Raw genomic sequence first — 26,477 nt, forward strand, 5'->3', positions numbered from 1 at the left:
CCTGTCACCCTGGGGGGGCAAAGCAGGCGAAGGCGTGGGATGGGGGGGGGGTAGTGAGTGCATTTCAGTTTGTTAAGTTCGTGTGTGAATGGCCCGGTGTATCGTCCTCCCCCAGTCCACAACAGACAAAGTTCTCAGTCCACAAGAGGTTCCTATAGCGCCTCCCAGAGAGAAGGAGGGCAAACAGCCTATGGCGGGTGTGTGGGGTCCCTGACGATGCTGCGACGCAGGCAGCGCTTGAGATGGATGGACTGTGCTGATGTGTTGGGCAGTTTTAACCACCTTCTGCAGTAGTTTGCGGCCTGAACAGAGCAGCTCCCATACCAAAATGAATCCGTAGGATGAAGTCTGGCAAGAGGTTTATAAAGCAGTCTTTAAGGTCACCTGCATGTCAACATTTTAATCATAGGTTTGTCCTTTTTGATAATCTCCTGTGTGAATGGAGCAGAATAATCCTGTAATTAATTATTTTACACTTACATAATGAAAAAACATGAGTATTTGAGTCCGCATTTCCATCCAGGGCCATAGAAACATGACTGAAGTTGTTCTATTTGATTGTATTCCAATCAAGTAGAAACACATGCAAGTGCCTGCACACTATCATAACATTAATATAAAGTATTTGTATTAGTCATTATTGTAATGCATCGCACATTTACAGCCAGAATTTCTCTTAATAGATTAACTTGTTTTCAATTGTCATTTACTTCAATATTGTTGATAATCTGCTGGAATTATCAACAAATTAATCAGTCTTAACTCCCTTGAATACATGGTGGCAGAAATATAACCAGGGAAAAAAACTATTAAAATATTTTATTTGAAATACATTCAAGTTATTTACAGTTTCCTTTGATACTGGTACTGTCCACGTCGACGGGTAATGTGATGGGTAAGTGTGTGATATTACATTATTATTACATACAACTTTCAAAAATATTTTAAAAAAAAGAAAATCAGAAATCAAACACTCACCATACAAAAGTGCTGAAAGTGACATAAGATTTTAGAAAATGTAAATGTATATGTTTGTTTTTTTACATCAAGATGTGAATGGTGCAATCCAAAATGTAAATATAGTTTTCACCTCTTTGCAATAGACAAAGCCGGCCCCCAAAAAATCAAATGTTTCTAATTTCACATACACACTTAAGTCAGGGTTAATCATTTAAAGTTAAACTATACAAAATAAAATTTACAAAAATGTTGACAGTACGTTCGATGTTTGAGGTAATAATCACAGAGGAATGTTTGAAAGATACAGAAAGGGTCACACATATCTTAAGTCATTTTAAGATGTTTAATAAATAATTTGATATTCTAAAAAAACGTGCGAAAGTACCATTAAAAACAGTCAAGGCTTCACAGATCAGTTGAGGGACGTGGTCACTTTCTATAGGGCAGCGGCGCTCACATTTAGGGAATTCTCATGGGGGAGAAATTCCTTCAGTAAGAATGACAGGAGCATCTGTTATGAAAGATAAAGAAACACGATCAGAACAAGATGTGTGTATTATGTTGATTAAAATGTGACAATTAGATACAATAAACGATGGTGACAAAGTAAATGTTGAGCACTCACATAGACCAGTGTTTTGTTTTCTTTACTGTTCTGGAACAGATTAAAAACAGTCTCCATGTCCGTCTTCTTCAGGACAAGATAGTTTGAATCTACAGAGAAAATGAATTTAGATAGATCATCAACTGCCAGAAATAGGTGTGTATTTCCCATCGGTGCCAAGAGGAGTCACCCACATCTGGCGTTGATTAGGTTGTGCGCCCTTTCCCTCGTCTCGTTCTTCTGCTCATCAGTGCGAGGAGGAGAAGGAGGAAGAGCTGCAGGTGGAAAATCTGGCCACTGTTTGTCGCGCATGCTGTCAATGAATGCGGCCATCTGCACCGCCGTCGGGTTCATCTTTTTGAGGAAAGAGTTCACTTTTCTGGAGGAGAAAAATACAACCAGAAGTCACTCCTATAGACAAGGCTCCAGGTGACCTATACAACTCGGTAAAGGGTTTGGCAGTCAGCACCAAACTCACTTTTTCAAGATGGGCATAACCGGTTTCAATATGGCATCAAATATGTTGATGAGGATGGAGTTCCCTGTTAAGACAGACATGCAGAGTATTAGGTTCATCTTTGATAACATCCTAACAAGTGGACCATTTCAGTGCATTTGCATGTTCAAGCTCACAAATCTCTGTCGCTAAAGTGTTGGGTGCGTTTTCTCTTCATCCAAATCCACTCTAAGATAAGAGGGTGTTGTATGTCTATGAAACTCTTTGCCTTAGAGGCAAATAAAATAGACTTGACAATTCTCTGCATTTTAGGCACTGTTAGATATTTTTTATACACCAGTGTAAGTCAGTCGGAAAAAATGGTAATTACAAATATGGATTAATACTGGTTAAACAAGACTAATGATGATCTATAGCTTATCACATGTTTACACCAGTGAAGCGAGTGTCAGGCCTCGACAGGTTGATTTTCTTTTGGTGCTGAAATCAAGTAAAACAACTGACTGCCTAGACTTCGAGGAAAATGCATACATTTTTCTAAAAAGCTGCAGTATGCTTTACAACCACCTACAAAATACAAAGACACTAGTGTGATCCTCAAGCTATTAATGCTGTGAACGAGAGTTCGAGCGAACCAGATATTTCTTTCAGCAGATCAAAAACAGCTTTGGTCGCCTCGAGCTGCTCCCAGTTGACTTGGCTCTTCTGACACTGGGAGTCCTCCCCTCTTGATGAAGTGCCTTGGTCCTTTCCTTTTGTCTTGTTGGCTCCACCTGACATCCTGAAACATACACTGAAATTAAGCAGCGCCGGGCCTTCTGCACTCTCCTGCATGTTCCCATTCTGGCCGTTGTGAGGGTCTGAATCCGGTGGGTCTTGGTCACTGGGGTTCTTAGTCAAGACCAGAGACTCTTGTGACCTTGAGCAGGTCAGTCCTTTGAAAATCATTTTAAAGTGAGAGGTTAAGGGATTATCAGAGTCCTCCGCTTTGTCTTGGGAACAGTTTCCGTTTGAAGAGTCAGAGTTAACCGCAGGGGGAGTTTCTGCTTCTCCAGGAGGTTCTGAAGGAGAACCATGTTCGGAGATAACAATAGTTGGGATTGAAGCCCCGTGAACATCACTGCCTTCCTCAGTAAAGGCGTCAGGGTTTTCTAGTCGCACAGCCGTTGATTCCAGATGCAGAGATGGTTTTATGATTTCTTTAGGGGCTTCTGTTTGAGGGCTGGAGCTCTGCAGAGGAAAACAAAGGAATCAAGTTGTGACAGCTGACCCAGAAGCAGCTGCCTCTGTGGTATAGAAGACACCAGCAGCTCCATGTCGGTTAAGTATGATATTAAAAAAAAGGTGCACTTAAAAAGAAAAAAAGGCAAATAAAGTAAATTTACCATCTAAAAAGGAGCATTACAGTGATGTCAGCTTGAAACTTCAAGTTTTTAACAGAAAGCCTGTGTGAACGAGTGACGAGTTTGAAAAATATACAATCCATCCTATGACTTTCATGAAACACTTTCACTTGACTGATGGAAAACGTCATGAGAATTGTACACCGTGCCATAGTCGGAGTGCAATTTGATGTTACGATAAATGTTTTTTTTTTTTTTTAAGCAACTCCATTATGAGTAGAATCCATTGTTTTTAGAGCTCAACTCAATCAGAGGCTAGTCAGGCGAACCCCAGGTCTGGGTTATTGGGTTATTTCCTTAACCAACCAAACAAAGTAATTGGGGACACCAGAGAACACAAGCTGTCAGACAGTCAGACAAGTGAATCCGGAAAACTGTATGTGCACACAGCCATGGGACATTATGCTGAAGTTGAAACAGCGTCTGTCAACTGAAGGATGTTTACACTTGACAGTTTGAGTGAAGAATTTACTATTTGTCAGTTTTCTCTCTTATGATAGTTTGTTTAAATTCCGTCTGAGCGTCTCACTTGCTCTCGGTCCATGAGACGTGAATGTTTTCTATCCTTCACAGATTTTTATTTAATGAACTGGTTACACACAGTCTTCTATTACCGATGGGAATGAATGTACACAAGTTAACCCAAGGTTGCAGGTGAACAGATATGTGAACCGTTACCTCCTCTTCCTCTTGACCTGGAGTCAGGAAGTAAGCCAAGCCACTCAGAAGGCCCCACACACCTCCACTATGTTCCACTTCATTCAGCAGTTTGTCAAGAGGGCAGAGGAACTGGAAAACCGGTTGAGTGAGGCCGATGAGAGTATCAGAAACCAATTCCTGGAAAGCAAATAACAAAATATTGAGTCAGGAAGGTTATGATTTAAGTGTTCATCTGTCCACAGATCTCAGATGTTCTGATGTCTTTCACCTGCAGAAAGTGCTCAACTGACACTCTGGCTTCTTCTTTGACCTCCTCATTGACCTCTGACTTCTCAAGCACCAGAATAGTGGGCAGGCTGGTTGAGTCCTGAAAAAAGATGACAAGAAAGCCTCAGGACTGAACCCCACTGGTTGTGACATCTGGCAAATATTTTTAACTGCATCCCATATGAGTGCAAGTTGAATTTCAGACTTGAATTCGTAAAGAAAACAGTTGGTTTGTTTTCACAACAATGCTAACGCCTTCGGCTCATGCTGAATAGACAGAAAGCAACAACGAGTTTCTCAGAGTCAAAGGAAAATAAATCCTGACAAACTAAAGACCTTGCTTTTCCATTACTTATTGTTTTTTTTAAAAGGAAAAAACATTATTGTATACAAGCCAGTAAAATGGATCACACATCAAAATAGCCAAGCAAACTACACCTAAAGCCTTACGAGTATTACCAGGGGACTTGGTACACATTTGATCTGAGACACACTTTGCCTGCTTATCATTCAGTCCCACGCTCTCCTCTAATCTGTTCACCAGGCTGGAACTGTGACTGTAAATAGACCCTGAACATGTTGGATAATAATAATTATAATGACATCAACATATTAGCATATTCTACCTGGTGTATCATGATGGTTGATTTGCTAGCTTGCAACTTAAAGATTGCATTTTTGATTCATTGAAAACATGAGCAGTCCTCTGCTCACCGGTGTAGTGCAGTCTGGTCAAAGCAGACAATGCAAAGCCAATAACAACAGAGTCTAATCTAGCACAATGTTGTTTTTCATCAAATAAATACCAAATCGTTTTAAGTTGGTCCACAGTATTGAAACACAGCAAACCTTTTACTCATTCTGTTGCTAGTTGTAAGTACACTTAGCTGAAAATAAGTCTAATACCACAGTCCTGAAAAACATCCTTCTTTATTGAGCTTTAAAAAACATGTTATTTCAACTTTCATCATTTGAGTCAGCTGTTTGCATTACACAACATTTGTTATTTAGCCCACCCTCATTGAAATGAATGGGGTGGACAAAATAAAAGAAACAAATATCACACAACACAACTCAACTGAACTAGAACTAGGTGTACCTAATAAACTGACAATGAGTTTATATCGGATATGATTTGGATCAGTTCAAAAGTAGAACATTGTATATAAAACAAGAAAATAAAACAAAGCATGTCCTCCCATCTTCCTTTTACCTGCCATCTGTTGCGGAAGTATATAACATCCATGTAGGTCTTCCTGATGTCCCACTGGAGGTTCTCAGGGCTTCCCTTCTCCTCCAAGTGGATGGTGAAGATTAGTTCCTCCTCCCAGTCGGCCTACAACACAGTCGACTCCAGCTCAAACTGCAGCTCAAATATTAACAAAACCTCCAAGGACAAGCTTTTACAGAGCCTCGGCAGACAGATAACAATTCTGCAGGACATTCCCCACGGTTTGTGATATTAATAACTCACATGAGGGATGCTGACAGCCCAGCGGCCAACGCGCCACATCTCAAATGAAAGCTTGAATTCCATCATGTCCTCTTGCACGCTTGTCAAGTAGTCTTCCAGATCACTGTCCTCCTGGTGGTATTTGGTCAAAAAAGCAACAATGAATATGTCACGTTTCACAAATTGTCACCGTGGCAGTTTAAAACATGGCGTTACAGTTGCAGCGGACTCACCCTGTCAGAGTCCTGCGGGCTGTGAAGGGAGCTCTCCCTGCTGCTGACATCGCCCTCGTCTCCCGGGATCGCCATGATCCTCAGCATCAGCTCCTGCTCTATCTTCTTCATCTTCTTCTTCTTGTCTTTCTTACTCTTCACCTTGTCCACAAATTTAGACCATCCTTCTTTCAACTTGTTAGCTGAAAATAATAACAACAACCACAGGACACAAGTCAGAGACATTTCAACAACTTGTGTAATCAGTATATAACATTTTTATTTTCTAAACTTTTTCTTTATTGTTTATGCCACAGCAGCACAGAGGAAGCACAATGTCCTCGTCTGATATACTGAGTACAGAACATGGAGAGCATAGCAATGCATTTTACCGTAACAACACTTAAACATTTGTCTTTCTGCACTGTGATGAAGTGGAGCATCACTCCAATCTAAGCATAATTAGTAATCACACATTTAATGTTAGAATCAATGGGATGGCTTAATAATCAGCATATGTCCCATCAGATTTAAATAATTCTTACGGATCATGACAAAAAATGTCAGAATTTATGATAGTGTTCATTCCAGATATTAGACATATTTATTAGTATTATTATCATGGTATATTCCGGTCTTATTTTGTGATTATTACTGTTGGGTTGTTAGCAAGACAAAGAGATAAGAGATGCTCGAGAACAACACAGAAATGATTTGGCATTCCTTTGAGTGTTTGTGTAATTGTCCGTAACAAACAAACACGACACAGGTGATTAACGATGTGCTCAAAGGCAGCTGGTAAAGGAAGGTATAATGTCACGTAGTAGACAACAAATTGCTATTCATCAAACAGTCGACGTTATGCAAGCCAAGGCCTCTGTTCTCTCAACACCCACAGACTACTCCATCTGTGTTTCTCACGTCTCTATTATCTTAATCTGAAATGTTTTCACACTCAAAGGCGAAAACCAGGTTTTGAAGCTAACTTCAGGTTCAAGTGTCAAACAGCCTTTTAATCAGAACAACTCAAATCACAAAAATGAACCTTTTCTTTTGGTTTTGATCCGTGTTCTGGTTGAAATCCCTGCTCCCTCCAAGCTCCTAGAAACACAATAAACATAAAAACAGCCATCAAACTAAATCAGGTCAGCTCCAATTTCCAAGCAGCGGAGGTGGCTCTCACAGCTGTTGCTTTGAGGCTCACTGCAACGACGTCGAGCCAGCGGGGAGAAAAAGATGACAGCCACTCACTCATCCCTGCCCTCGCTCTCCTGAGAAGCCAGAGAGGTTTGATCCGGGTCTGATCCACTCAGCTCCTCGACAGAGCCTTTAGGGGTCGCGCTGTCCAGCTGGCTCACCACAAGCTGGTTCAGGTTGTCGGGGTCCGACAGCCATCTCACCAACAGACCCAGCCCTGAAGAGAACCGTCAACACTCTCATCAGTTCTGTTCATCATGACGTGAACACACACTGAAGTCAGGAGGCACAATGTTCACTTTTAAACATATTAACAGATTGTAATGTGTCACGTTCATGGAAAGAGCCACAATGTTTATCCTTATGTATTTGTGTACGATCCGTTATATATAATTATATAGTGTCCTCTTAAAAAACGCTGCAGTCAGTGATAATAGATTCCTTAATGGAAAGTTTTTAATGGAATGGTTTGACATTTTACTAATTTGCTTTTTTGCCACAAGCTCTAATTTACATTTTGTAACTTGTTCACTTCAATTCATACAAGAAAGAAAGTACTCTTATTTCCCGAAATGTTAAAATATTACTATAAATTTGACATATCAGCCCCCTTGAAACATTTCTTATGACTTCTAATGTCTTGTTCTGGTACAATACATCACCATATTATCAAATTCACAGTGAAAGCAAAGTCCTGTATAATGTTCCAACTGTTCCAAATTACTGCAAACACTCAATTATGTATCTATGCATGATCAACGCTATATATTTAGAAATGAGCCGCTTCCAACTTAGAAGATGAAACTGTGAAGATAAGGTTTTGATTACAGCAGTCAAAAATCGCTTATTTTAACTGAGTCACATGCTAAATAAAAAAAACCTACTGAACAGCAAGACTCCCCGAGAAAAGACATGTCATCAAGGACAAAACCATCAAAAAGGGAACTGAAAATTCAATGCGGAAGTTTCCTGCCGAAAATTCATGTCTGCAATTCAACATTGCCGCTGACAAAAACGGATTAAATATGAGTCCCACTTGTAAAAGGAGTTCGGCTAAGCTCTTTTGTAAGAGTGTATTCCAGCAGAAAGACAATTAAACACTTTCTTACCCTGTAAAGCAATAATCTCATTTAAGACACAGCGGTTGACCTCTTGGCCCCTGAGAGACTCAGGGAAAAGGTTACGTACTAGAGCATCAGAAAACTTTCGGAGAACTGCGATCTCCTCTGCTCTGGAGCTGAACAAGAGCTCTCTGAAACGGAAATCAAACGGGACGTTATTATTATAAGTATCCTGGATCATAAATGTTTATCACCACTATCTGACAACCATTAAATATAAATATGTTACACCATTCAGCATCAAAACAACCATTAGAATGTCACCGTGGGTACGATCTTGTAATGGTAGGGTAAATTATTTACAGGTTATAAAATATATGCTGGTACTTATAGAGTTCAGAATTTCAAACACTAAACAAGTGCAAAGTGTAACTAAAGCTGCATGAATTCTAAGAGAAACGTTCACCTGTCAGACTGCTTCGCATTATGCAAGTGCTGAGTCAAGATACGAACGGAGCCCACGACCGCCTGGCGAACATCAAAGTCTTTGGCTCTCTCAATGATCCGGTCGATGATGAAGTCGAACTCCCTGCCGAGCACCTGGTGCAGAGGCTGGTGCTCGCGTGGCTCGGGGACGCCGTACCACGGCAGGACCAGCTGGGCGTAGGCGCACTCGAACACTGAGGACAGCAGTCACAGAGGAAGATTCCAATCACGCCAAACTCCTACGCTCGGCTCCCGAATATCAAACTCGAGGAGCGACTTAAAAGCCTGTTTAGTGAATTTAAATGCTGTGTTTTTATTTCACACGTCGGCGCAAAGTTCCTGCCCAAACAATTACATTCAAAGCGCAGCACAAATATGAACCTGATGTAGACGGGTCCCTTTTAAAAGCATGTTTTATTTACAGCAACATAATGTTATTTATATATAATGTTGAGAACAGCTGAGATGTCTTTAGACCATGAGATTTTATTAAAAAGTATGAATTATTCATTTCTTCAATTATTTAGAAGCACATATTGACTTTCAATGAGCAGAGCAAAATAACAAGCTTCATGTAAAACGACATTTTATATAAAATATTTGTGTGTACAAATAGTGAAACAACCTAACCCTTTTTTGAGTGATTTTTTTGAACGGATTCCCTCATTTTGTGTGAATAAACCACCAAAGCAGCTTTATACTTTGTTCAATTGACAAAATTAGAAGGAAGACTCCGACCAAGTTCATCATGTATGTGAGGTAAGGACAGTTTAAAAAAGGTGCAAAGAAAAGAGGAGTACATAGTTTGCTGTCATGAACCATAATCATGCTAGACTCCAGAGGGAACTGGAAAAATGAAAATGATTGCACAAAGCTTAACTCGCTATCTCAATTTCAGTTTTCAATGTTTTTCTATGTCTGACTTGAGTCAATACACATTTAAGGCCAAGAAAACTGAGCTCAGAGCTGTGATGCCAATATTAAAGCCTTCACATATCAAACCAATTATACAGAAAGCAAACACTGCTGATTACAAGACATCCTATTTCCTCATTACTGTATCTCAGCCAACCCCTCTATTGAGGGGAGTTTCTCATCCTTTGCTTCCTTTCTGTTAAGCCCCTCCTCGCCTCCTGTAACATGAGACCCAGCTGCAGCTGTGTCTCTGCAAAACTGCCCTTTTCAAATATGTCAAATCAAAACAGATGTAAAAAAGAATTGCTGACAAAACACCCTCGAGTCAAAAGCAGATCCTTCATTTTTGTTTTCAACATTCGCTCACATCTTGTGTGTGAACTGTAAAGTCAGATGTGTTCATGCCACCTTTTCTTCTGCTGTGTGAGACATGCCTCACCTTGTTGGAGAGACGTCTTTACATGTGGATACTGAGACACCAGTGGTTCAGACTGCTGAATGTTTTCTCCATCTGTCAAGTCTCCCTCGACTGTTTCCTGGAACACACAAAACTATGAGCCACAGAGCACTGAGGAAACTTTAGCATCCATAGGCGCTGAACTCTGGGTGACAGCAGGCTGTTTGATGTGTGAAAACAAGTTATTCAGGCCTCAGTACAGAAAAAAGCACCTCAGGCAACGAATAGGAATACTTCAATTTTAAAGTTTACTCTCACAGCTCTATGTGTAAATTCCTGAAAACAAGTTATTTCAAGGCATCCTAACTTACACAGTATACTTATTATTACATTAATTAGCAGCCTTAACTAGTTTGTGTAAACACATAATGGTGTTTAAAGTGGCATCACATGATCCACTCATGCACTTTGCGCTAACTAATCTAACATGTAACTCCGTTTTGCGTCAACAGTAGTCTAAGAAACAATTTCCTGCAATAAAAGACAAAGAAACAACTAAATGCATGTAATACCCAGAGTGGATTGTCCCTCGTCTCCTCAGTTTGAGTGCTGCTCTCTCGTCCCCCGGTAACGAATAACAGAGGCGTAGAGAAACAAAAGAGGAGGCATATGAAGTACTGAGTCAGTGTGTGGCCGCAGTCTGCGAAATACCACAGCAAGCTGAGCGCGATGGCGATGGAGAGGCGCGACAGAGACATCTTCTGGTGCTACACGAGGCTCGTGCTGCTCGCGTCTCTCACGTTGAGCTGATGTGTGCTGCACATAGCCGGAGCGGGTTGTTCATCTACATCTTCAGCGCCGAGGGAAACGCCGCTGCTTCCTCGAAACACGAACTGACGCCGCGGAAAAGAGGCAACTTTAATAACCCGCTCATAGCGGCGCTGTGATTGGCTGAAGGAAATGGTCGCGTGCCTGTTGTTGATTATGACAGGATGCCATCTAGAGGTTACTCTGAGGAACAGGTGATCACATCTATCAGATAGATAGATAGATAGATAGATAGAACGTTAATTATTAAATACATTCAACAGTGTGTAAGTAGCCCACTATCGATCTATCTATCATAATAATAATTAACGTTCTATCTATCCATCCATCTATATATATATATATATACATCTATCTATTTATCAATATACCTTTCATTATTAAATAAATTCAACAGTGTTAGTAGCCCACTGGTGTAGCTACAACTCATTTACTTGCAGTTGGGGTCGTGAGGCAATTAAAAAGGTAAATAAGATCACAAACATCTCTATTATATATTTGTTGACTGCACCTTAATCTTTGCATTTAAAATTGGACCTCTCTCACCTTTCAATAGCTATTTACAGTAAGTGAAAGCATTTAAGAAAGTTATGAGGGGGAAATCCCTGTTAACAACTCATACGTCTGAAGTGCTTTATTGTAAAAGATTATATATTTAATGTTGATTTCAGAGATGTACTGTTTAGTGATACATATACTTTTTCCTTCTGACGCCTTAATTAATATGATCACGGCAACACATCATCAGTCAACTGTAATCTTTATTTAATTGTTTTACTGTAAACATCTGAAAACAGAAATCCCACTCCAGATTTACTCGTCACATTTTATTGTCAGATTAATTAGGCAATTTATGAAGATTAATCAATGGGCAGTAATATAAATAAATAAATGCCTTAGATATAGTGTATTATTTAACATCTGCTTTAATGACGAAATTGTTTTCTTCCTTCAAAATAATACGAGCTAATGTAATGATGATGAAAAGTCTAAAGTAGTCATATTTTTAAAAAAATAGTTTCCAGTTGTTCTGTATACTTCATACTGTTTCACATTCAACCTCTTTTTTTCAAATATTGTATAGCTTAATTTAAATATATATATAATGTTTTACATGTTTTTATTGTAATATTTAATTTTGTAATGCTTCTCGTACTTTTTCTATTGTTGTTCTTTCTTTTTTACATGTATATGTTATGCACCAAAACACTAAGGCAAATTAATTGTATGTAAAAACCTACTTGTGACGACAGATTCTGATTTCAGGTCGAAGTAGACAAACACATGCCACACGGTGGCGCTCACACTGGCTCTTCAACTAAACAACCGACAAGAACCATGAAGCGAGAAAACTGTTTTGGGATTTTTTCAAGGAAAATACACAATAAGAATAACAGTAAATACACGTGAGGAATAAATAAATAATGGCTAGATATTGCATTCGTGCGAAAGACTTGAAGCTGAAGACAAGCCTTCAGTGGTATTAAATAATACGATGCTCTCAACATTATGACGATTTAGCAGAACGGCTTGTATACTAATAAAGCTCTATGTAAAAAAATGTTAAAACACTTAAGCTTTGAAAAGCCTTAATTTTACTACCTGACATTTAAAAATCATAGTCGCATTCAACTACACGGATAAGTCATCTAACTGTGTTTATTCCACATGAGAGTAAATCACTGAGGTCATGACTAGGTGGATTTATGACGTATTTCATTCAACAGCTGAAATTATGCAACAGTCGGCCTGACAGAAGGCTTTTAATGTGAAGGGCTGAAGCTCCACTCATACGTCGACCTCCACGTGGTCAGCACACTGACGACCACGCCCCGTTCCAGTGGTTCATTACATAACTACTTCTTGTCAAGTCAGATATTATGTACAATATGCTTTACCTCAGTATTATTTCACTACCACTCAAAGGGAATATTTTACTGGATTGTTTTGACAATTATTGTACAAATTAAGATTTTGCATATAAAATAAAAACAATGAGTTAACAAAATAACTACATTTGTTTTCTAGATTTATTAAAAAATATTTACTTGAAGTATCAGTATTTATCAGTATCAGTATTTACAGACAGTACATTTACTCAAATAATATATTTAAGTAAGAATGTTATGTACTTTTCACTATAATATATATATATATATACATATATATATATATATATAATTATATATATATATAATATTGGCAGCAGAAGGGCTAAAACTGGATGCACTATTGAGATTATTTTAGTACCCATACTGCTGCTACCTAGCCTTTGGGTATCGGCAGATATAGATGCAATACTCGTGTTTAAGACAACATCAGACTTGACTTTAACAAAATGTAACACAACCACATTGATACATGTTGCATACTGAACTGTCATTTATTAAAATAATGGTATCTGATACCAGATCGGTCTATTGTCACCAATACCTGATCCATCTATTTGAGTCAGTATTGGACCAATATCAGTATCTGTCCCGGTGAATCTCAAGCTTAAATGTTTACTTAAACGGCTTTATTCACCAGAATCTTTTTCACCATGTACATTTGGGAATTAAAATCTCCCTGACCGGAAGAGACGACAGTTGTGTCCCTGACTTGACCTCGAGGAGGCTTGGGCGTATCTAAAGCCACACAGACAGAAAGTGTGTCAATGGCTGGGATCACGATCCACTAATCCTTGTTGACGTTGTAATGGAGCAGCTGTAAAAGGAGGCTCCCTGCTGAGAGCCTTTTGGCGATGGAGAGGTCAAAACAGTATTACAACTCATTTCCCTGGGTTAGTGGTTACATCCAAGACTTTCTGAATCACTGAAAGGAGATTACACTACGTTCAGCTGCGTAAATCAAGTAATCTGATTGTGTTGCTAAAATTAAGTCCTTGATTCAAGAGGAGTCTGAGTTGAGTGTCCAAGACAGTTATTGTGTCTACAAACTACTCAGATAGCTGTTTGTCTTTTAGTTCACAGGACCACATTCATCTCAATGCATCAGAATTTTTACCATTTTACTCTTTTTATAAGTAGAGTAAATCTAATCAAATATACTAAATACAGAGAGAAAGATTAATTTGAATTGTCGTAATGCTTTTGGACATTTCCTTTGATTCATAAGTGAAGAGTCACATGGGAAAAATACAAGACAGAATTAAACTTTTGATGAACTGCAAGAGTGAATAATGTTTCACCTGGTCTAATATGTTTGGCCCAATTTAACTTATTTATATAAACTCTATTTATATGCCTACAGACTCGATATAATTAGATTATATTTCCTTCTTTTTTCCTTTGTTGTCTATCTTATGCATTTTTCATTTTATGTTTGTAATTTTGTAAAATGTTAAATATTATATAGATGGAGGCTTCAAATATGCCTAGTTGGCTTTTTGTCTCTTCCTGTACTGTGATATTCATTTATCTCTATTGTGATTTTTATTTTGTTTTATGGTTTGAATTGTGCAAAACAAAAATAAAAATATATAGCCACACTTTCAATAAATGTAATGACAAATGCAGTGACTGAATACACAGAGGTTTTCTGTGAAGTTAAGTCAGCAGCAGACACAAAACTCGACTGCCATTGTTCAAGTCTGCTGATAAGAATGTCAGACCACGAACGTTTAATAGCTTTATAATTGAAACGGCGCATTTTTCATCATTATCCTAAAATGGATAGATAACTTCCGAGGGAGAAGCAGCTCTGTAAATGGTCCATTATGTCTAAAAACTGATCAAAGCTACCAAGTGTCACAAAGTTAGTGAGATAATGTTTCCAGATGATTTAAATGTGCCCCGTTGCACACTTGAGATGTCAAATAGAGGAAACAATTTATGTGGCGTTGTGCCGATACAACCATCTCACATTCAGACAGGGATCCTCTGGATGACGAGAAAAATGTTCCTAACTTGAATGACCAGTACACACCTTGGTTAGCGACACCGAGAAGTACACAATGTCCTGCTTCTTTACAGAAGACAGGATCATGTATCAGGAGGAATTCAATGTGTGGCAACCCTAAAAATACACACCAACACCAGCCTAGAACCTGTCTCGGTGCCCTTTGGCCCATTTATGTAATACATAGCTAAAATTTAGTTTATATGCATTTTAGTTAACAAATCTATAGAACACATGACCAGGATAATATATACCTGGAACAGCATGGCATGCTGGTGAATGGTCAGCTCAAGGGTAAAGTCCTCAGGTCACACCAGTTAGCCAGAAGAGACTTGACAGGGGATAAAAGTATATTTAGAAGGTTGTATTAATCCACCTCACGACAGGTAATCCTGGCTGCTTTTCAATTCCCTTGTGTAAATATTCTGTTGAACAATATATGTGAAATGCACGGGTTAGACTTATAACAAATCATGTTTCTGCAAGCATGCCCTGGATGAAATATAGTCAGGTAGACTTCCTCAGATGATTTTGGCTCAACCACAACTACAACCCAGGAGAGCTCTGCCACTCCAAGCTTACGATTCACGCAGCAGGCATCCGAACGGCTTCCTGCAGCAACACAACGGAGCTCAGTCGCTCCGTTTCTATGGTTACCATTGAGACATGACACCAGGTCACAAAACCAGACAACAAATTCACTCGGTAGGTTTGCGTTTATTTTTCTTTTTCTAGGTAAAGTTCCTGTGTTGAGGGAATGACATTATGGTGAGAGATAAAAAGAAAAAGAAAAAGCATGGGGCCAGGAGAAGAGCGCAAAACAGATTCCCCCAGTTCAACTAGTAGAACATACTAGTTGGTCCCTATAAATATAGTTTGGCATTTAAGTCCTTAAATGTACAATATATGTTACAGTTAAATTTCACAAAATGAACAGGGAACGTACAGAAACCGCTTAGATGACTTTCTTAAGCTCGTCATACAAGACAAGCACGAAGGCTCCTCCCATGCCTCGGAGCACGTTGGACAAGGCCCCCTTGAAGAAAGCCTTGGAGCCCTCATCACGTAAGATCTTCTTCCAGCAGTCAATGGTGCCAGTATACATGATGTCGGCTGAGGGGGAAAACAGAATTACAAAAGACGTCACGTGTTTATTCTACCAACACGGCAGAAAGAAAAGAGAAAGGTTGACCTTTCTATGGTGCGTTTATTACCTCCTTTGCGTCCAGACTGCATCATCATACGACGACGAACGGTGTCGAAGGGATAGGACACAAGCCCAGCGACCGCTGTCACAGACTGAGCGATCATCCAGCTGACAACAATGGGTGTGTTCTTGGGGTCTGGGAGCATGCCTGTGAGGAAAAACAGCAATCAGGAAGGGGAACTACAACTCTCAAAACGGACATGCACAGAGAAACATGTCATGCATTGCAAAGCTTTTTGATGAAAACTCACCCTTCGCTGTGTCATAGACACCAAAGTAAGCAGCTCTGTAGATGATAATGCCCTGTACTGACACGCTGAAGCCCTGGTACAGACCCTTGATGCCATCAGACTTGGAGATTTTCACCAAGCAGTCCGCCAGGCCTTTGAACTCACGCGTCTGTCCGGTTCTGCCGACATCAGCACCCAGACGTGTTCTGGCGAAGTCGAGGGGGTAGACGAAACAGAGGGAGGTGGCTCCGGCAGCACCACCAGACGCCAAGTTACCTGCAAAGTATCTCCAGAACTGCTTGTGCTTGTCTACGCCGTCGAGGAAAACCTTCTTGTACTTGTCCTTGAAAGCAAAGTTGAGGGCCTGAGTGGGGAAGTACCGGATGACATTGGCCAGATTTCCTCTCCAGAACGCGAGGAAGCCCTGCTCTTTGGGAATCCTCACAAAGCAGTCAATGATGCCCTTGTACTGCATGTCAACTGTGATCTGTTTGCTGGCATGTTGCACCTGCGATCGAAGGAGAACCACATTAGAGATAAAAAAGAAGGACTCATTTCCTCATTATGTGAATGACCATTTAACCTGACCCGCTAACTTGTCTGATCATAAACTCCTATTTGACATATTTGCATCCACGTGCCAGAGTACAACTGTTGGCATTCATTCAACAATTCCCAGGCCCCTCCTGCATGCTGCTGCTGCTGCAGCTGAGCCGAGGCGGATCCACTATGGCGCCGCGCACCTTGCTGTGACCTTGGCTGCGTGTTGGCCAGGCCTTTAACGCGCACTGTAAGCCAGCAGCCTGCTGCGGGTGTATTACCTAACACGTCTGATGCGCTTCATTTCCGCTCATTCCTCATCTTTGCCTGCAGCAATCTCTGACCCAGCTACCCGGATTCACAACCTTGAAGCTTTAGCTTCTGTCCTTGAAATGTATTTTACCACCGCACCATCTCGTTCACCCTCCATTCTTTAGAAATGTCAGCACAAAAGCGCTGCGCATTAATGTGTCGTGCGCACACGAGACGGCGGCGACTAAATGCGGCGATATGAGAGATAAGTCGCGTTACGTAACACTCACTTGGAGAAGAAGCTTGACTCTCTCGATGGGGGCTGCAGCTGTTTTGGAGATGGCAGCGGCGATACCACCGGCCAAGAAGTCCTTGGCGAAGGAAATAGCGGTCTCATTCATTTTCAGATGTTACTCAGACACCGTCCCGTTACTGTTCGTCGGTGGTGCTTGCCGGTGGAGGTGAAATGGCCGACTGAGATCTGGAAGAGAGGGGATTTAAGGAGGCTGAGCGGGAGAGAAAGCGTGAACTTCGACTCTTGTGTCTGATTGGTCGGCTGTTGAGCAGGTGGGCGGAGTCAACCAATGTCTTTTCATTCAGTCATTCGTCATTGAAGTGAACTCTTCAAAATGTTTCCCTATCTCAGCATGTTAATTTGCATATATATTCTGATTTACTCGCATATCAGTAGAACTGTTACGTCGTTTTTAAGGTTTCTGTATCAGATTGGGCTCAAAGTCAAATGTCATTTTGAAGCAGCCGAGTCCTGAATGCAATGGTGGGTAAAGGTCATCCCACCTGTCAATGTCCTTTGGCTGTCACTTAGTGCCCTACAGTGGAAGAGGACATGATTTACTCAGCTGACTGATTTAATCATAATGACTAAGTAAACTATCGATTCAGACTGATTGAAACCTCACCAGAAGCATTGCTGGTTATTATAAATGATCACTACACAAAAGAACATGCAGTGGCGAAGACATGACCTGTAAGTTAACTAGAAGACAACATGGAGTCATTCACTGAAGCACATGTCAGAAGAAAAAAACGATGGACAGAAAATAGAAAAAATATCACAAAACATACAAAAGACACTTCAAATTTAAAAGTGAGAAATGTTTAATGTTTGAAAACACATTTCTTCCAGCATAGTCCATGTTAGCACATTTACATGATTGATCATAACCTACTTAAACTAATGAAGCGTCAACATGTTTACATATATTGCACATTAAACATATCATCTATCACGGAAGTAGAGTGAAGATGCATTTGAAACACATTTGGATAAATTACAGTATGGCACGATTTGATATCAAGAACTGAAATAAGCCCCAAAATAAATAGCTAATGCTTAAGAAACATCATATTACGTTTAGAAAAAGTCGCAGAGAGACATGATGGGTGAATGAACAATAATAGTCAGATAAACAAACAAAAAGGTTTATGAATGAGGTAGACTGTTGCTGACTGCGATTATTACAGACAGAAGCCTCTCTGAAGGGTCCGGCTGAACTGTTCACGTGTGGTCAGCAGAGAGACCTCTTCTCGTGGGAAGTTTCACCAGCGGTTTCCGAGAGACGACTCGAAGCCCCTGTTTTTCAAGTAGCGCTTCGCCTCCTGCAGCTCGTGCGGCCCGAGGCTCTGGTCGACGCCCGGTGCAAGTGTGTAGCTCAGGGGCGAGACGATGTAGCCGTTGCGGTAAAGGCAGACCTGCTTACACATCTCGAAGCAGGTGAAAAGAAGGCCAAAGTAGGGAACAATCTGGGAGGGAAGGAGACATTACATAACATTACATTTCATCCAAAGACAGAGCTACAGGGAACAAGTCAGGGCTAAGTGTCTTGCTCAAGGACACATCGACTAGGGAGGGGATTGAACCGCCAACCCCCTGATTAAAAGACGGACTTCCTCACTTCTGACCCACAGTCGCCCCTGAGACACAGATGAGCGTCAGTCAGTGGGGCGCCAAACACTTTGTGTGATGGAATTGACCATGAATCCACACACAGGAGGTTGTGATCTGGTTTGATTATCACCTCAAGTGGGCTTAATGCAACTTCAACTCATTTTTACTCGGGTTGACCTTTCAGTGAAAAAAAAAGCTGGTCATGACAAGGACTCACGTTTGTAAAACAGCAGCCAACTATCATAACATTTGCGGCTGAAATAGGAGAATGGAGCATGCTGTTCTGGAGAGAGAGAGACTCTGCTCACCTAGCTCGTAATGTGCACGCTATGATTTACACACTGAACATTGCTTTCCATGCCCCGCCCCTCATCCTCACTCTCCCCTTTGCGTAGGCATCAGCTGACACTGACCCTGACCCCCCCCCCCCCCCTCAAGAAGTCACTCATGTTCCTGAGCATGTGCAGTTATTTCCATTCCAAACTCAAAGATGAAGTAGACCAGTGATCGATCTATATGATTGATAGAGAATACAATATGGCTGAGATTTAAATGATAATGGTATACATGAGTGAACCGGTACCTTTATTGTGTTGGCCGTGAGGCCATTCCACAGTGAGAAGATGCCCTTGCTTTTTACAACCTGGACGAAACAGTCAATCATTCCACTGAAATGGACGTCGACTCCACCAAAATGGGGCAAACGGGCACTCTGCGCCTGGGAAAAGAATAAAAGTAAAAATGTAAAGCAGTGTATCATTATATCTATTATATGTCTGTAAAGTAATAACCACAAAAGTTCAAGAGAAGCATGAAAATACAGAGAGAATTTATTTGGGGGAAGATTGAATGTTAATGAAGTTATTTGCCCGTAGATCAGCATAAAGGGGAAATAACTGGATCGTTCTATGATTAACATGTCACTTCGTGGGCATCGACTCTCTACATCTACTACCGGCAACGCTATTACCAAATTAAATACATTGACAAGAGGAGTCTATAATAAACAAAACATTGTCCTTTAGAGGGTAAATTATGGTGGTTGAACTTTAGTCACACAGGAGACGGCAGTTTGGGAGCAAAGCCAGTGAGCAGTATCGGAAGCTTTGAGAGAGATATGTAATTATTCAAGTGAACAACATATTAAAGCTCACCAGACTCAGTCACACTGCCTCGTGTGCGTGTGCGTGTGCGTGAACCACGTCGACAACTGTACAGGGTGACGGTCGTGTGACAGAGTATACATGTATCTTTAGAATAGGGGTCACCCACAACATTTCTTTAGGGACAGATTTTATAAGTAGGCACTGTTGAGATTGGACATTTACTTTTTAGGCCAAATAAGCACATTCTTGTTGAATATTTTCCCTTTTTTACACTAAAGCTAGTGTTTAAAAAAAGAAATCCTAATCAAATTATTTCCATCTCACTTGTTTTAGGAGTTGCTTCCAAATAGGAAGCAATACAATGCTGGATATCCTCAATAGGAGAAAGCATTTTGTTTCCTCCTCACATTTTATGAATCTGTTCATATTCTGCAAGCCGCCAGTAAACGATCACTGCTTTAGAAGTTTCAAGGTCGCAGCCATACGGGTATTACACTGTTCAAACAGTTTCATTTGCAGAGGAAACATGAAGCTAACCATGGAGTAAAACACAACGTAGCTTCTGCAACCTCAGCGCTTTATCATCTATCTATCTGTCTGCTTTTTATTGTTGAACTCTGAGCCAAAGAAGAGAGCTGAATCCTCAAGTTAAATCATTATGTAACGTGGCTCTTATGTTCAGGTGACATTGTTGTGATGGTTTAGTGGACTGGCCACAACTCTCACGTTGCCTGCTGTCTGATAGTGACTGGCTATGTTTAGAGACCTTATCTATAGCTTCTGCAGACCAGAAACTCATTCACATTCCCAGCTGCTGTTGAACCTTGTGCTAGCTGCTAATAATAGGATGATCAAACCGGATGTGGTATTATTCTCGAGCATCATTTCAGAGGAAAAGGGTTCAGACCAACGTGTCTTCCTGTGGCCAAGATTATTTTTAAACATACTACTAAGATTTTTTAGATTTAAGAATTTAAACTTTCCATGTTTAAAAACATTGAGTGACCAAGAAAAGCTGAACTTATTTTAGGTACATGCTGACTGCCTCCTTGTGGATTGAATGTTGTAACACAGGCAAGTATACATGACCCGAAATACAGTAAACTTGTTTTGTTTACAGGTAGAATATTGTTTATTTATTTTAGGTACATTTTGCCAATTAATATTTCCCTTTAAAATACCTTGTTTTATTGAATTGGTCTGTTTCAGTCATCCTAAAAAACAACCTACATTGAGAAAGTGAGGTGTTCTGGTGGTAATTTACCTGCATCTTCCGCTTTACAGTTTCAAAAGGGTAGGAGAGGGTTTGGGCTACTCCCGCTGCGAGGCAGCCGTTAATGAAGTTCTGCAGGGGCGTGAAACGAAAAGGAGGCTCCTGCCAGAGTGTGTCCAAGTTCATGTAAACTGCATAGCAACCGATAGAAAAGGGAAATGCACCTATAGACAAATGAAATGTGCTGTAAGTTAAATGTTTAGACTGTAGACAACTCTTTACATGGAGGTGGATGATATTCTGGACCAACAGAACTATTTGCTTTGAATGTGCATACACACCCAACAAGGTGAGAGAAAAGCCTCTGTAGAGAGCAGGCAGCCCTTCATTCCCGTAGATCTTTGCAACAGTGCGAACTACGCCGATGTAGGTGGGCTGTCTGCAGCTTTGAGCGATGAGCCTAGTTTCTGCCACCTCCAGAGGGTACGTCGTCATGGCAGCAGCAAAGCCAGCTAGTCCACCGGCGAATATGGCTCTCCACTGAGAGATGAAGCCCAGTTCATCCATGTGAAGGTGGACTATCCTGGACAGACAAATGTAAAATTAATGACAGTTCATTGTTTGGATTGCATTGGTTAGAAAGTGCACGGTTCTGCCATCGGTCTTGGGAAGCTCGCCGGCGTTATTTAAAAGATGGAGGTTTTTCAGTGCACTCATTCTGTCTTTGAAGCTTAGTCTGTTATCAAAGTTTTTATTGTATATTTTAAACCTCCTTGTCCTATCAGCAGAACTCAGAAAAGTAAATTCCAAATAATCAAAATAAATTATCAAGCAAACATTTCCCGGTTCAAGCTTCTCAAATGGGATAATGTGCTGCTTTATTGAGTTTGATTTTTATTTAATTAAAGTTGAAATAAACTATTATATTAATTATCTCTCAATGGGTCAATGATGTTTACATTATATTGCTTCATCATTTAGTTGTTTATCAAATCTGCTGATTGATTTTCTGATCAACTGCCGTACCAATGAATTTATTAATTTTAGGATTACATGCAATATATTTGGGTTAAAGAATATTTGAACGAGACACTTTAAAATGTCACCTTGGGTTCAGGATAAATATGATGGGAATCTCTCACCATGTTCAGATATTTTATAGAATAAATTAATAATACATTACTTTAAAATATATATATAGATTGTATTTCCATCAAACACATAAGCCTGTGCTTGTGTGTGTGTGCGCGCGTGTGCGCGTGTGCGCCCGCCTGCGTGTGTTAAAGAGGTAGTGGCTTTATTTTTCGGGAACACTGTGTACTTTCTACACTATCTTTGGTTTGCCAAGTCGGACACCGTGATGTTTACATGCACCAGTGACCGAAGCGCGAGGGGCTGCATACCACATACTGAATGATACTTAGTGTACTTATTTACTCGATCTTTTTAACGTCATAATAAACGGAATATATTTGGATATAGGCTGCTGTTAAGCCAAATCAAGACAACGGAATGTGTCTTCATTTTAAAGACCACCCTTATAGCGATCAATCAAGCAAATAATTGGCAGATTTATCGAAAATAGTAACCAATCATTTGTTGGTATCTATTGACTAATTGTTACAAACATCAGTTCAGCTTGTTGAGATAAGACCAGACAGCAAACCTGTGAGACAAGACTCAGGGCAGCTGCAACGCTCACTTTGTATATCGACTGAGCAAATACAGCCTTCTGATTGGTTGAAACGAGAAGCGCGACTCAGAACGGTAAAAGCGGAAGTACATATTTAGCTGCTCCGATTAAAGTAAACAGATCTTTTAAACGAACCCTTTGACATACTTGTATCGTGTCAAACTATTAAAAATATCAACACGGTGGTCGCTCATTATTCTACTAAATTCATTCTACTCGTTTCTTTTTATGCCACACAAACTTGCAGAGTCGACGTCAGCTGACATGGCTAACAGCATAGATAGCATAAACATTGAGCAAAACATTGAAGAAAAACACCCATAATAAATGCTTTAAGTCGATACGAAACCATTTCGATCCAACTGTACTTACTTTTTGTATGTTGCCAGATGAACTGCGGTGTAAGGGAACAACCGCAGGCAAGAGGCGAGGTTTCCTTTCCAAAACCCTCGAAGTCCCTCATTCTTGTAAACGAGGAGAAAACTTTGCGAGAAACCCCTCTTACAGTGAAAAGTACCCACCTGACTCTTAATTTTAACCACCTCCAACGGTGACGTGACGGTTTTACTGAAAATCCCGGCGAAACCGACGCAAGTGAAGCTCTGAGAACTCGTCAGTCTGTCATCTTTTTTAACTGAGGCCATCACTGTTGGTCCTCTCTGCTTCCTGCGATGATTTCAGTCTTCTCCGAAAGACAGGAGGACATGTTTTTATGCAGGTTAGACATCTAACTGTAGAGGCCGATGAGGTATCCGTCTCCTGCCCCGATCAGCGGTGTTATGGGACAACACGCGTCACTCTGACCGGTGCTTGAGTCACGTGCCAGCCGCACTAGGGGGCGCTTTGGGACCTGGTTTTGACGCAGAGCCAAAGCGAAGTCAATCATTTGTTATTAATATGAGACACACGTGACCCCCTGAAGAGCAGCAGTGCTGTAGTTTAAAAGGGATTGCCAAACTTCCAGTGAAGTTAAGTCAGTAGATCATTATTATTTGTATTCGTTATTATTGGGCCACAAAATCATTTTCTCTGGTTTTCAAAATTTTATCTTTTAGCTCTATATTTATCATTTTAAAACCATTTTTGTAGCAATGGCACATTGATTGTTTAAATTTTGTAATACTATACTACATCATTTTAAGGGAATATAACTGTGTGATACTTGTGATTCAGTGCAGTTATTCTTTTATATTTATGTCTCTGTCTAACCTCTAGTAAATAGAAAACAGTGAAGTTGTTGCATTAAACCTTTCCTCATATTTGCAGGCGACCACTTGACTGGTGCACTTGAGGACTTCTTTGGTGACCACTTCTTTTAGGGAATTTTTCTCTGTAGGTGGCGCAATACTTACACTTTCTGTCCACATGGCAACATGTGGTAAAATAATCAGAAAATCTTATACGTTTGACTATAAACTGCACAACTAAAAGTATACAAGCATGTTTTTTGGAGGCTACTCAAAATAAAAAATAAAATGTATGATGGTTCATTGAAAGGAAAATATATCTTTTGGCATGATATTATTTTAAACTGCACATTCAGCCTCTTGTTTATTGAGGCTCTGAGTAAAAAAAGAGTTTTTAGGATGGAGGTTTAATTTAAAGCTAAAATAGATGTAATATCCTCTGCAGTGACATCCGGTCTGATTCACAGTCTTACTGTTTTTATCAGCAGGGATTTGTTGTGGCTGTCTGGGTTCAGCACCATGTTTGTTTTTGTCCTCGTCTTGGCCCACCACGAGCGCCTCCCTCCCCTGCCGGGCTGACAACCTCAGATGCATGTGAGGAGCCCACCTTCTGTCTGCGGCTGGACCACTTGGCTCCTTCACAAAGGCTATCTGGAATAACAGAGCCAACCAGAGGAAATGACAGCCTCATCACAAGACCTCACTCCCCCTCTAGCTGCCTACTGGGGGTAGGGAAAGGTGTGTGTGTGTGTGTGTTTGAATAGGATACTGGCTTTCACTTCTGAAAACTCAAGAAGCAATATGCATAATTGGACTGACGGCTAAGAAACAAGTGAACATATTACTAAATGTGGGTCCAATACGTTTATAATTCATATTAGCAACTCAGGCAAGCAGGTTATTATTTAAAATTTTAGGGGTATTTGAATTGTGTTAAAAGTAAATCAATACATTCTCAGGAGCCAAGATAATAAGTCATAACTGTGGTCCAACAGAAGAATACCAAAGCAATAATTATTTTCCTCAGAGCAATAAAATAGCTCACATTGATATAGCTTGAGACATTCTTTGATCCCACTGTCACACGAAGTTTGTGATGCTCAAGATAATGGGATGTCTCCCTTTAAAGATAAGTGGTCTGATGCTGTATCTTATCAATTATTGCTTCAGCAATCAAACAGGACAGCACCAAGAATCTGTTGCCACTCTGTCTCCTCCGCTGTCCTTCCTCTGCCCTTTACCCACCAGTATGCATAGAGAATACACATAGACCACTGCCCTCTTCCTGTATGTATGTCCCCCCTTCTGAATGAGAACTTCCTCCATGCAGCAAAGTAGTGCGGGAGCAGCCTGCATGTCTTTGTGTCCCTAGGACCGGCACGTAGCAGTAGGTGTAGGCTGGCTGAGGCATTGTCATTCCCTGGATGTCATGCGCAAGTCAACCCTTGATCTCCCACTTTGAAGTGCACTGCTGAAGGAGACTGAGAGCAGTCTGTGAGCCCACAGCAGAGGGCGCCCGGTACCATGGAGGCCTGAGCCGCTGTCATCCCCACAGACTGGTGCAATAAAAATCTCACCTCATTATCTGAGACAGTCACATCACAGGCTTGTGTTGGCAGGGGAGGGGAAGGGGAAGAAAGCGTGGGGGTGGGGAACAGGCTGGGGTGGGTGACACCAGAGTCTGTCTGTGTGTGAGTGTGTCTGTTTTTAAGGGCCGGGGGTGCATTGGTGAGAAAAATCAGGCATAAGTACATTTCACTGTGGCACCACGTTGACACCTCTGCCGACAAGGCTGAGGCCAAACTGCTGCACTCCCCAGCTCACTTCACAGGAATGAGAGACGTGTTATGCATAGGAGCCTAATTTTGAATTAATGGTTTCTGTGATGGGTTAAACTGTGAAAGGTTGTCAGTGTTTGTTAGGAATAGTAAATGCAATGTTGCACCTCATTACTGGGACCATTCTTTATTACAACAAACAGTAAAACTTCTGTTATCTCAGCCGATACAGACATGTGCTTAAATACAACATATAAAGTGTCAAATATGCAGCAATTATGTTTCCTTAAGGAGTTATTTTGTGTTTCAAGTGATGATTCATAAATGAATATACTTATGTGGAATTAATATTAGCCCATGTGCAGTGACATATATACATAGAGTCAATAGAGTTGTCCATGTGTTGTTGCTTTATTTTTAAGAGCAGCTGTGGGAATTCCCCCCCCCCCCCCAAATGACGTGAGGGATAATAATTGATTTAATAAAACAATTTAATGTGTACAAAATTGTCATTATTTCGTGTGATTTATATGTATCTTGTAATAACTTAACAAGGAATGAT

The 26,477-nt window shown here is 40.5% G+C and overlaps 3 protein-coding genes across 4 annotated transcripts; all 3 read right to left on the reverse strand.

Moving 5' to 3' along the window:
• Positions 1 to 804: 804 nt before the first annotated feature.
• On the reverse strand, positions 805 to 15,398 carry si:rp71-46j2.7 (uncharacterized). Of its 2 annotated transcripts, none has more exons than XM_056438917.1 (16): positions 15,055 to 15,398; positions 10,115 to 10,211; positions 8,741 to 8,954; positions 8,323 to 8,465; positions 7,268 to 7,430; positions 7,062 to 7,117; positions 6,038 to 6,219; positions 5,826 to 5,936; positions 5,565 to 5,687; positions 4,353 to 4,451; positions 4,103 to 4,261; positions 2,657 to 3,251; positions 2,043 to 2,106; positions 1,759 to 1,943; positions 1,586 to 1,674; positions 805 to 1,471 (listed from the first exon to the last, which is right to left on the reverse strand). In XM_056438917.1, exons 1-16 carry the CDS (start codon positions 15,064 to 15,066, stop codon positions 1,397 to 1,399), a joined length of 2,367 nt encoding a protein of 788 aa, XP_056294892.1. In that variant the 5' UTR covers positions 15,067 to 15,398; the 3' UTR covers positions 805 to 1,396. The 2 variants fall into 2 exon arrangements, with proteins under 2 accessions (XP_056294892.1, XP_056294891.1); XM_056438916.1 differs by lacking the exon at positions 15,055 to 15,398 and adding an exon at positions 10,645 to 11,125.
• A 99-nt stretch (positions 15,399 to 15,497) lies between these two features.
• Positions 15,498 to 17,519, reverse strand: slc25a5 (solute carrier family 25 member 5). The gene is made up of 4 exons (XM_056438920.1): positions 17,320 to 17,519; positions 16,259 to 16,745; positions 16,015 to 16,155; positions 15,498 to 15,913 (listed from the first exon to the last, which is right to left on the reverse strand). The coding sequence occupies exons 1-4, from the start codon at positions 17,428 to 17,430 to the stop codon at positions 15,756 to 15,758; spliced, it is 897 nt and encodes a 298-aa protein (XP_056294895.1). The 5' UTR covers positions 17,431 to 17,519; the 3' UTR covers positions 15,498 to 15,755.
• A 605-nt stretch (positions 17,520 to 18,124) lies between these two features.
• slc25a43 (solute carrier family 25 member 43) lies at positions 18,125 to 23,718 on the reverse strand. The gene is made up of 5 exons (XM_056438919.1): positions 23,323 to 23,718; positions 21,599 to 21,840; positions 21,309 to 21,481; positions 19,522 to 19,656; positions 18,125 to 18,793 (listed from the first exon to the last, which is right to left on the reverse strand). Exons 1-5 carry the CDS (start codon positions 23,592 to 23,594, stop codon positions 18,590 to 18,592), a joined length of 1,026 nt encoding a protein of 341 aa, XP_056294894.1. The 5' UTR covers positions 23,595 to 23,718; the 3' UTR covers positions 18,125 to 18,589.
• Positions 23,719 to 26,477: the final 2,759 nt, after the last annotated feature.

This window comes from Pseudoliparis swirei, chromosome 19 (genome assembly GCF_029220125.1).
Source record: "Pseudoliparis swirei isolate HS2019 ecotype Mariana Trench chromosome 19, NWPU_hadal_v1, whole genome shotgun sequence".
NCBI classification, from domain to species: Eukaryota; Metazoa; Chordata; class Actinopteri; order Perciformes; family Liparidae; genus Pseudoliparis; species Pseudoliparis swirei.